Genomic DNA, 12086 nt, shown 5'->3' on the forward strand with positions numbered 1-12086 from the left:
AAAAGCAGCGCAGCTGCCACATTCTGAGCTCCACTGTCTTAGTCTAGGAGGGACTACCAAAATAGCTCCTGAGCCCACTGTTTTATGGGTGAGGAGGTAGTCTGTTCTGGGACTTCTCTGGAGGACTGGAAGCCAGTGCTGTGGTGGCCCATCATATGTATATTGTGGGTCTTGTGTAGGTGGAAGAGAGGCGTCTCTGTTCAAAGGCAGAGCGTGTTTCTGCTGCTTCCTCCCGCGTTTAAGTTCCCAGGCCTCACAGACTCTGTACCCTGCCTTTGATCTGCAATCCTGCCTTTACCCCAGGGCTGTCTGGCTCCCTAACTTGATTTATTTCCTGCTTTCGATTTTGCTACCTGTCAAATGGGACCTAGTGGACTTGTGTCCCATTGCCTGCTCTACCTTGGATGCCTCTAGAACCCACAGAGCCTGGCTCAGCTCTTGTCTTGCCACCTTTCCCCGGCTGCGCCTCACTCTGTGGCATATAGAACTTATTCATTTCAAAATCTAGGAAAGTTACAATTTACCTGTCAGTAAACAGAGGATGGTTTATCAACAGACTTTACCTTAATGACTACAAATGTTTACCTCCTGCTTTCCAGAATGCAAAGAAAATCTTGGAAATGTCATAATATCTTACAAACATTTGCAAAACAGATCCTTGTTCATCCGGAAAAGAAACAATTGTATTCCTTGTCTCTGTCACAAGGAAATGTTTAGTGAGAAACATACAGATAGATGTATACACAACACGTAAATGAATATGCTAATTAAAAATTGCAGTGGGCACTTTATTAAAAATTTATTTTACAATCTAGCCATTCAAAACATCTTTATATCAACAAATACAGCAGCTTGACTATTGGAATCATAAGTGATTGATCTCGAAAAGATTACATTTGTAGCTGGATGCAAATATTTTTGAGCAATATTTATACAACAATTACTGGTTTTGTTAAAAGTATTTTTACTCCCGGAAAAAAAATAAGACAAGTATCTCAGAGTTCACTTTATGGGTGAGATGGCCCCATTTTACTATATTTGCCATGTTTGTCCGAATTACAGCTGTTTATCTTGCAACTTTCTTTAAGATTAATTAAATGCAAATGTAACTCTGAGAATCATGGGAATACCTGCCAGACCTCTTATTAATACCTTCACTTAAAAACCCCTGTGCCTGAGAGTCATTAATTTACTAAAAGAAAAGTGCTAAAGCAGCCCTTTGCCCACAAACAATTCCGAGATGGCTGCCCAATTAGTCTGGGAGCACTCTGATCCTCCTTTCAGGCCCTGTGGCCCTCTGAGGACACAAGAAGGCTCCGATGATAACCTGGCAACCTAGGTAGAAACCCAGCCAAGTGTGAGCGTTTGAAGCTGCAGTTTGGCTGCCATCGTGTCGGCGAAAAGAAAGAATTCAGGCACCATGTCATCCAGTACAAAGGATAAAAACGGATTCAACCGGAAATTCAATGTGGCACCACATATGGGATACATGAGTGCGGTTATACAACAGGCCACATATTTTTTTTGAACAGTCTCCTACATGTGATGCCGAGGACATGTGTAACCATCATAACGTCTCTAGGAATCTGTATTTAATTTGAGTTGGGGTGGTGGCAGGGATTGGAGATCTGAAGCCGCCACAGGTTTGTGGCAGATGGCTCTGTGTCAGCTATGACAAGCAGCCAGGCTCAGCTTCCTCTGCAGATTTTCTTTTCTCTCTGATCAGGTAAATATGGGCACACTCTGGAAAGTTCTTCAGATTCTGCCTTAGGCTGCAAGTTTGTGACTTAGCCCCATCTGTCACAAATCTTCCCTAGGTTCTGTTGTTAAGCAGAGACCTGAATTTACCATGTAGGGCTGCCCAAGAAAATGGAGCCATTTCACCCTGTAACAAGGGGGAGGGAGAGAAGAGAAGGAAGGAAGAAGCATTAATGACTGAAAGACGAAAAGTATGCCGAAAATTTATATTGCAAATCTGAATCACTTACGTCAATTATGTTTCAAAAAGCCACCAAGTAAATGGTTCTCCAGTTTCAGCACCTCAAGAAATCCCAGTTTCTGATTGGTTTAAAGTGCAACTGCATTTCCAACCATACAAGCAGGCTACTGTTTTTTGCAAATGGGTACATTCTGCTGCACACGTATTTCCTGGTTTATGTTATGGATGACAGCTATTCGAAGTTTATCATCCAACTTTTAACTTTTATAAACACAAGATACACAACACTCTTAATACATGTTTTTGTGAATGTAAATTTTACTTTTAAGTGGTCAAGACACAAAGATAAATGCTGTTACTATTACATGGAATTTATAAAGCACTTCACGTTTACAAACAGGTTTATATTCATTATTTCATTATGGCCATACCTCAGGGGAAATGTGCTATTAAGACTGAAAAAAAAAATCTTCCAGGTTTATGAAGGAATCATACAGAGGCCAGGAAAATCAGCTACGGTCAGGCTGCAAATGAACAGCAGAGAAACACAAGAAACCAAAACCTCTAGCTGATATTAATCAGCCAAAGCATATCTAGGATAAAAGGTTTTCTCCTTTTATTTTATTTAGACAAATCAGAGGAACACCAGAATACATGAAACTGGAGGAAGAGGCAAAGAAGGACCAGAAGGAGGGACAGAGAGAACGAAACAGGGCAGCGAGAAGGCAGGGGACAGAGAGACTGAGGATTTGCCTGAATCGTCTGGTGTACTTGTGAGATCTCAGATGTTCTTAAAATGTCACAGCATTAATGTTTCCATTTTAAAGGGAAAGGAAAGGACGGTGGAGCCATGTGAAAACCGGCGAGCACCAAACACCTATTCAGAGGCACTTGTATGCACAGAGCGAAGCTCAAATGGAAAGGAGACTACGAAGTGACCAGGCTTCTTCAAGGAAACTTAAAGTGGCGTGGCTGTGGTTTGGGGAGATAGAGCCTGACATAATTAAGACAACCACAAATGGCTTGTCTAGGCATTGAATCTGAACTCTGAGCTTAATCATTGTTTGGAATTCGTCTTAGGTAGAAATCTAAAAAATTCTTCTCTCCTCCAAAAAGACGTGAAGAAGAGAACAAAAATATCAGCAGCTATCATCTGAAAAATCTTAAGAAACTCTAGGTCACTCGAAAAAAAAGAACCGCATTGGTCTCTCTTTAAACTGCAGACTTATCACTCAGTTTATCAATATGAACAATAAAAAATGCAAAGGGAATAAGACGTCTTCTGTGTCTAGGTGACATCTGTCTCGTACAATTGCCTCACTTGTACTCTGGTGCTATTTTCAATACTGGTGTTGGGGAATGGCCACATATATTTTTTCTACATTATTTTGAGATATAATGCTCAAGGTTCTCTAGAAACATAAAACACGGATCTCAAATAATTACTAAAAAATTTTATTAAGTAAATTCACATAGTAAAAGTGAAGTAAAAAAATACAACTTCCCAGTAGTAGACTTGCTTGGGTTAGAAAGGAAGAACTACCATTGGTGTAAGAAGTCTATCCTTGGCTGATTGTTTTATTATTTATTACTTATAGAAACTTGTGTCCCACTTAGGCTTGGGTGTCATGAAAAAGTTCTCTATGTTATCCATGTGTCAAGTATGTGTTCCATGCATTTGACAAACCTAGAAAGACATGTTCTGACGGTGGAAGGAGGTTACAGCCAATGCCTGAACTGTAGACATCAACTTTTTAAGAAGTGGCTTTAGATTTTTTAAGATTCAGAAGATGGTTTTAGATTTTTAAAATTATTAAGAAGCATCTAATTTTTGCACGCATTGGATTTTTCTGAGGAGCTTAAGAAAGCCTAAGAAAAATGTGTGTGTGCATGCGCGTGTGTGTGCATGAGGGTGTGCGTGCATGTGTGTAAGAGAGTAAGTGAGAACACACTTGTATGCACATGAGGATTTCAAACATTTCAGGTCTGAAACGATTTCAGGTGAGAAGTTATGGACACAGTGTTCTTTAATAGAAAGAGTCACTTTAAGAAAAAAAGTAAATTCTGTTTCTGCTTTTTAGTTACTAGCATTCTGTTTCAAATTCTGCTTCAAGTTATAGCCCCAAAACTCTCACTCATATTGAAAGTATAATGTCTCATGTGAGAAGAAAGCCAAGTGTTAGTAGCCTTATTCTAGTCATTAAATTTCTAAGTGTGAATCCATATGAAAAATCTTATCCTAAAGTGAACTCTATATGATAAGAAGTCGAAATGATTTTAAAATGTAAACTTTGAACAACAGAAAAAGAGTAAGGTATAAAATGTAAAAGGAACAAATTAAAGAATTCAGTGACATTCTCTCCTTTTAGATCTTAGAAGCATATGTTTTATAAAAGCAAAACAGCACTGTCCAATGAAATAATCTAAAAATAACCCTCAACATTCTCTTCACAGTACACACAAAAGAGCTTCCACTGCATAGGAAAAGTAGGTAAAAAGCTGCCTCAGAGGAGATAATTCTCTAGTATTTAGTAAAAGTAAATGTTACCTGAATATGAGTATATTGATAAAATATAAGGTAAAAATTACCCTAACTTATTGTATTTTATTATGAAGTTTTAGAAGGATTTTTCTTGTTTGTTTTGGCTCTAAATCCTATCACAAACAAACTAAATCTGTGGTCCCTACTGTGATTTTTAACTCAATACCATGCCCTATTTTCCTAATAATTGTATCATAAAGCTCTTGATTACTTGTAATTTTGAACTACTTTATTAATTTTTGAGATTTCTAGTCACAATGTCACTAAGATCTGTGAATGAAGACATATGTGATGGTGTATTACAAATTTATAAGGGAAAAATCCATGGCAGAAAATTCTTAAAAATAAATTATAAATTCTTATGAATACTTGGGCATGCATTACTAATTCATAAAACTTTGAGGTGGAAGATTTTATGATGTACACACTAAAATGTATGTAAGTACGAACATATAATAGCTCACTGGAATAACATTTAAGGTACAGGTTATTTTTTCAGCTATATGAGGAAAAATTTGGTGTATTAATAGCAACTCGCTAAGCTATCCTTCTTTCAGAATTTTTCTAGAAGTTGTTTCTAAAATAAATAATTATAGCTATGTTATGACAGTAGCTGTTTTTAAAATATTCCAACTGGAGATCTGCTTTCTTTTCTAACTAGAGGCAACTTGTTGCAATGACTTTTAAAATGCTTAAAATTTGCAGATGCAGAATAACAGGGTTAATAAAGCCTAAGCTAAAGCAACGCGGAACACTGGTAAAATTTGATGGTGGAAATAATTTACAAATTCTTCATCAAAAATGTACCCAAAGGGGAAAAATCAATAATTTGACTGAGAACTCATTGAAAATAGCTTTGTGTCATCTTTAAAAAATGAATCCATTTGTACTAGTACTTACTCTATTTCCTTAATTTTCATAATCTGCATATTTTGACAGTCTACCACATGGGAAACTATTTGATTAGTATTTTATATAAACAAAACTGCTACTGAACTTTAAAAATTACTAAATATTGAGGTAAACCTTGGAGGACCGTTTTCTCTGTGAAGCTTCGCATGTACACAATACAATAGTATTGACTCAAGGAGTAATACTGAAGCTGGAACTGTTCAGTCAGCATTTTAAACTATTATGAGCTACCTTCTGAACCATTGCCAAGTTAATAGACAATGAAAGATAATGAGCTTGAAATTGGGTGTTAAATTGCATTTTTGGTTCTCTCCCTTTTTCTTGAAGTTTAACTATTTCCTGCAGAAACAAAGTCATGTTTTGATGTATCACCATGTAAATACGTATTTTAGGCCACGGACAGGGAAAGAATAGACAGAGAAAAAAAGCTGAGAACTGTATTTCACGTGGAAGGTTATATATTAACATAGGAAAAATAAAATATGCTAGATTATAAAACTGCTAGATTGTAAACTATACAGAATTTATGTAAAATGAAAATGCTGCATTCTAAGAATATAAAAAAGTATATTACTCATGGCCTAGAGCCACCTTCCTAACTAGTAAAGCAGATTTATCCTAGTTCAATTATTTAGACTTTTAGTAGGGCCTCTCTTTGTGCTGTTATTTCAAACCACTTAAAACTCTGGATTCGAACAAGGAAAAAAGATAATGAATGAGGAGACTGAATAATGATGCTATTTCTACTATTTCCCTTTTGCCTTTGCATTCAGAGAGGAGACTGGCAGTTTGAACAAACTGAGGATTTTTGTGTCATTTTATTAAACTGGACAAGGGAAATATTCAGTCAATTTTAAAGTAGTTCAAAAATGAACATGAAACTTCACTCATGTCATTCACCTGAATTTTTGAGGACTCAAGATTTCATTATGATGGGAAGAAAGGCTTATCCTCATTAGTATAATTGTAGAATCTTTCCTTTACTTCCTTTTAAACTAATGAGTTACATTAATCCAGGTTCATTTTTATAAGCCTCTGGGGGCTAAATGTAAAGGACAGTCATCTTAGAAAACAATAAATTAAAAAAAAAAGCATGTACCATGCATTAAGTGCACGTATTTCATAAGACCTAGGTTAATACAACTGGCATCCAGTTTAATTAATCCTTGTTAGTGTAACAACTAATATCCCTCCCTAGCATGTTTCCTTTAAACATTAGTATGTTAATTAAATGTTTTTTTTTTTAAAGATTTTTCTTTGTACTTCAATATGGCATTTATACCATGTAAATCTCTTCTCAGTAACTACCTTATAGAGATGTTTTCTTATAATGTCTGGTCTCTTGCAGAAATTCTGGAGCCTTTTTGAAAGCTGTTCAGGTGTAGAATACAGATATTCAGCTGCAGGAAAAACAGATACATTTTTAATGAAACAAAAACCTCAAAGCACACACTCGATATTAGTCACTTTACTAATTAAAAATGCATATTGCTCTGTGCCGCCTCGTGTTGTACATTATTTAAGCATGATTTTATAAGGTTACCTCAGCTCACAAGGATGTTTAATGCTAAATAAGACTGTGTAGTTGTGCTGTTTAGACATCTCCTCTGGGTGATTAAAATACATTATTCTAATGTAACACAATGCATATGTGATATATTTAGTGATGAGAATTTTTTCAAAGAACTGGTACTATAGCCGTATGTACCCTGTACAACAGTTGCATATTATTAACTAGTCGATTGTTTAAATAATTTGGTGTGACTTTCAGTCCTTGATTTTTCTCTGTGTATGTCATTAAAAAAAAAAATCTGTAAGCAATTGAGTAACACTGACCTGATTATAAAAATCCATCATTATGGGATGTGTATGCTAACAATGAAGAATGCTATTTGAAAACTTGCTTTTTTGTTATCTTAAAAGAACAGATGGTAAATATAAGCTTACTCTAATGTATTAAAACACATAAAATTTTCCTTAACACTAACATGTTGACTTGCCAAATAAACAATTGCTCCTGCCTAAGTTTATTTTCAAACTTTCTAATTTAACATGAATCATGTATTAAATCTCAACAAAGATTAATACACATTAAAGCAGCTACCTGGAAATATTTCAGGATAAACCAAATCTTTGGGACAAAGTGGGTAACAACCACAGTACACAGCTTCCAACCTAAAGAAATTTTAGAAAGAAGAATAGATTAAAATAAGAAGCATGACCATTGTAGCCAGAAAGTGGTTTTGTTTGCCTACGTTAACAGTATAAGCCCAGAGCTAAGTGGGACCAAAAAACGTGGTCGGCAGTACAATCCTAAAAGCCAAAGTTGCTCTTTTAAAAGATTTTATTGATCATATATGAATTTCTTAGAACAGAACCAGCAGCATATGTTTTGTTCACTGAATTAATCAAAGCGCAGCTCTGCATTTTTTTTTGTTTTTAAAATACTGTTTAACACATTTTATAATCAGCAGATAAACACATGTAACAACATGGTAAAGTACGGACAGCTTTTCTTAATAACGCTGCAAAGCCTCAGAATGTTCATTTTTCAAAAATGTTTAAATAAAATAGCAAATACTTTAGCACTGTAGTCGTAGAAGTGATTGAGGCACTTTTAAAAGCATCAGAAAAAAATTTACAATCTGTTGTAATGGGGCATTTTCATTTTAAGCTCATGCTTCAAAACAATTTGTTATTATGCAGAAAATACAACTCTTCCCTCTTTTGTTGAAAAATTCTCAGGACAATTACTTTAATGAACATTCTGCTTTCTTGATTAAAAATTCAGCTCACTTTCCATTTTATCAGAAAAGAATATTTTTATTATTAAACAAACGCACAAGTTTCACTTTGTGAGGGCATTTCTGCCCGGGGACCACCTCTGGGAGGTTTTTCTTTACGTCACAGGAGGTCACGACAGTAAGGGTTAAGTAGCAGGAAGGTACGGCCTCTCCATGGTTGTGTCAGCCCGCATAATGGCTATTGATCTGACATGTAATAGACTTTAAAGATACCACTGTCATTTCTGTTGGCTAGAAATTATGCAGTGAAATTCAAAACACTCCTTAAAATATGTTTAGTTTTTGAGAAACTTTGAATTGCATCCAACATGTTGACCAAAGGCAAAATTTATTTTGAACTGCAGATTTTTTTCAACCCAAGAATAATTTGAAGTCATGTCAATGTTTACCTTATTTATTTATAGTAACAAAGTACATGCAATTTAAGCTGTTTTTAAGTGGGTGATGTTTTTCCCTATTTTATTATGTTAACTGAAATTAGTCCAAATGAAAAGTATTTACTTTAAGCTGCAAATTTTGGAAAAACACTGAGTTTTAAAGCTTTGCTTGAGAACTAGTGGAAGTTACACACAGGATGACACAGTAGGAAGGCACAGGTTTTAGTGACCAATTCTTAGTTTCAGAATCCAAACTAATCTCTAATATTTCTTTCTTTACATACATAAAGTACACAAAGAAATGCTTATTATAAGCAGGGCTATAAACTGCACTGTGACTATATTATAAAACATTAACAAAAGTTTTGAGCATATAAACCAGTGATATTCTTTATGGACCAAAAGAAAATATGCACTTTTATCGGAAAGACATTCAGGTCTAAACTGCTGTGCCAATCAAAAAGCAAATACATATGAACATTCTCCTATAATTACATACAATCAAAAGAATGAAGTCATAGGCATTTCAGAAAGTGCACATGTTATCTGCTTTTTAATAATGGATTTGAATTAGAGTATTCTGTTCCCCGAAAGAAAATTGCAGGCCAAGTTACATTTTGAGTCATCGTATGAGTATGTACCATGCCATTTCCAAAAAAACCTCTGCTAATTAAAATACAGTAAGACAGGAATGGCACTATTTGGGTTAGGAAGAAAAAATTTACAAATTTGGATTTCAACTTTTATTTATAAATTATCTTATTCATGCTTATATTTCTAATTCACCAAGAAACAAACCACCATCTCTTTTGGTTATATTTTTGACTTGTTAAAATATTGAACCTTATTACATACATTCTTTAGATCAGGACTATGTTTCAAAATATGTTAAACAGGACACAGTATTTAAAAACAAATAAATAAAATCCATTCTCATAGGTTTCTCTTATTTTCTTGTTTTTTAAAAAATTATCATCTCATGACAATAATACAATTATTCATCATTTCAATTCTTATGCACTACCAGTTAAATAATAAATAGAGTTCCAATTGATCTATTGTTAAAATGACTAGTAAATGACCTTTTTATTCCAATTAACAAATCATCTGCTAAATCTATGAATCTTAATATTCAGATCTATTCACTTCAATTCATACAATTTATCTGCAAATAGTTGTTGGGCTTTTGATTCTAAATATAATTAGCTGATAATTTTGCTTGGCTGAATTACTTTTCTGGAGGGCCTGCAAAGGCTCTCAGTCGCATTATCTAGCAATAATGAATCTGATAGGTGAAATTTTTTACTGTAATGAGGATGAGACACAGTTGTGACACCTGAGTCTACTAATAACAGAAGACTGCTAATTATCGACAGCACTTTTTTGTGTGATGCAAGGAGAAAAAAAAATCCCTCATTATTAAAAAATAAAAAGTTACAATTATAAGTGACACTGGAGGAGAGTAAATAAAATGGAGTGATTAAAACATTGCTGCTTTAAGGGTGTTTTTAATTAAGTGGAAATGCTAATGTTGTCATACTTAGCAGATGGGATTAAAATTAGTTATTGTAAGTAACTCATATTTTATGTTATGGTTTCCACAGCATGTCTACAAGATCTAAGAAAGTGATACATTCCATAAGACATTTTAAAAATGAAATTCTCATACTCTTTACAACTCATAATAATGAACATCATGAATAAACTATTGAAAAAAATCCTGCCAAGGATTTTACCATAGTGACTTAACTAGCAAGGAATGTAACCATAATGTACTGGACTGTTACAGTCTCACTGATGGTATGCCTTTTGCTTTGCTGATTGTTGCATTCCCTATTTCATTCACACTCAACAAAAACAAAAGTTTGGTGCTTGGGCATTTAGCCAGCATCAAATGTGGTGTCAAGAAGGTAGGGCCTGGATACAAGAAAAGATCATGACCACCCACTAAGGTGATGTTCTAAACTAAAACAGAGGATGCATCATGTAACTGCAGATAAAAACCTAATTGCACACTTTCTCCTACTTTATTTGTGTAAAATTTTCCATCTGCTACATCTAAAGATGTCTAAACTGTTAGTATCAAACCTGCATTCAGCTGCCAGCTGTGCACATTAAGGATTGCAAAACACTAAGTAAATGAGCCAGCGTGAAGCCGAGTGGTAGTGGTCCATCTGCCCAGGGCTGTGGGGAGGGACCCCAGTACCTGGTCCTTTTCAGAGCCTGTCTTTGCTTCAGTGGGTAAGAAAGAAAATTAGCCACATTTCTAAGTGTCTCCATTTACAATCCCCAATTTATCTGCATTTTCCTGGATAACTTCTGTGTATCTGATGAGTATTCTTCTAGAGCAAGTTAATGAAATTCATCTCCTTTCAAAAGTTCTGTGGACAACATTTTTAAAAGCCCATCTAGAAATTATCTTAGTTTGGCTGGCAAGTTTCTAAACAATTTTTGGTGGCATTTTGAAGGAGATTTTTAAGTAATCCCTTGTGAAAGTTCTTTCGAAAGGGTAAATCAAATGACTTTGACTCTATGATTCATGCTTTAAAGTCAGAAGACAAAGACTCAGATGTGTTCTGCCTTGTCTCAAACACACACACAGAAGCATATAGAAGTGCCTGTATGTACATACAGAGTATGCTATAAATATTACAAATGTATGCCAGTAAAATGGAGGCCTATTTGAAACGTACATGTGCTTTTCTTATGTTAATCTATTTAAAATTATTAGAAATGATCACATTTTTGTCAGATTCAGCAAGGAAAAGGACCTTTATGCTATTACGCTTTACATTCAGAAATTCAGCAGCTACTCCCACCCACCTGAGGTCTATTAGACAGTGCTCGTTTCATTCATTTATCTGGGCTCTGCTATTCCTTCACGTCCTCCTTCATGATGATAGGGAGGACATGATAGACTGTTCCTATGCACAGGACATTAACATCCATCATACATTAGTTTAATCTTTTTTTCTTTTCAAAACCATATTAGATTCAGGATTTTGTCTTGATGGGTAGGTAATATTTATAGGAGTTGTAAAAATCCACACAGTATGCTAAAAAAGGAGGATGTTCTGATAAAAATTATGAACTCATTCACATATATCCACAATAGAAAGTTTAATTCAAGGTCCTGAAAGAAGACATCAGAAAGGCTGGTCCTTACCCATACATGACTGTATAGGGGTGGGGGGTGGGGGGAAACAAATTCACAATCACCAGAAAGTGTAGTACTGACAACATAAGGTAGAGTTTACTGCATTTCTTCTGATCAATGAATTTTGATGCATTATTTGAAATTCGCTGCTGGCAAATGCACAGAGTAAAACTGATTAGAGATTGCTTTACCACATATCACAAATAGAAAAGACTTACATTGCCACTCCAAAGAATTCATGCTTAGCTGTTGAGATGACAACATCAGAAAGGCTGGTCCTTACCCATACATGACTGTATAGGGGTGGGGGGTGGGGGGAAACAAATTCACAATCACCAGAAAGTGTAGTACTGAC

At 35.0% G+C, this 12086-nt stretch overlaps 1 protein-coding gene across 1 annotated transcript in view; it reads right to left on the reverse strand.

The window, feature by feature from the left end:
• Nucleotides 1-767: 767 nt before the first annotated feature.
• GTDC1 (glycosyltransferase like domain containing 1) overlaps nucleotides 768-12086 on the reverse strand; it is a 260937-nt gene continuing 249618 nt past the window's right edge. The window contains 4 exon segments of the mRNA XM_012807129.2: nucleotides 768-1830; nucleotides 1832-1885; nucleotides 6702-6793; nucleotides 7498-7568. Of these exon segments, the coding sequence (XP_012662583.2) occupies nucleotides 1801-1830; nucleotides 1832-1885; nucleotides 6702-6793; nucleotides 7498-7568 (247 nt within the window). The 3' untranslated portion in view covers nucleotides 768-1800.

The sequence above is a fragment of the Otolemur garnettii genome, unplaced genomic scaffold, assembly GCF_000181295.1.
Source record: "Otolemur garnettii isolate 467f Iridium unplaced genomic scaffold, OtoGar3 scaffold00064, whole genome shotgun sequence".
Taxonomy (NCBI): domain Eukaryota; kingdom Metazoa; phylum Chordata; class Mammalia; order Primates; family Galagidae; genus Otolemur; species Otolemur garnettii.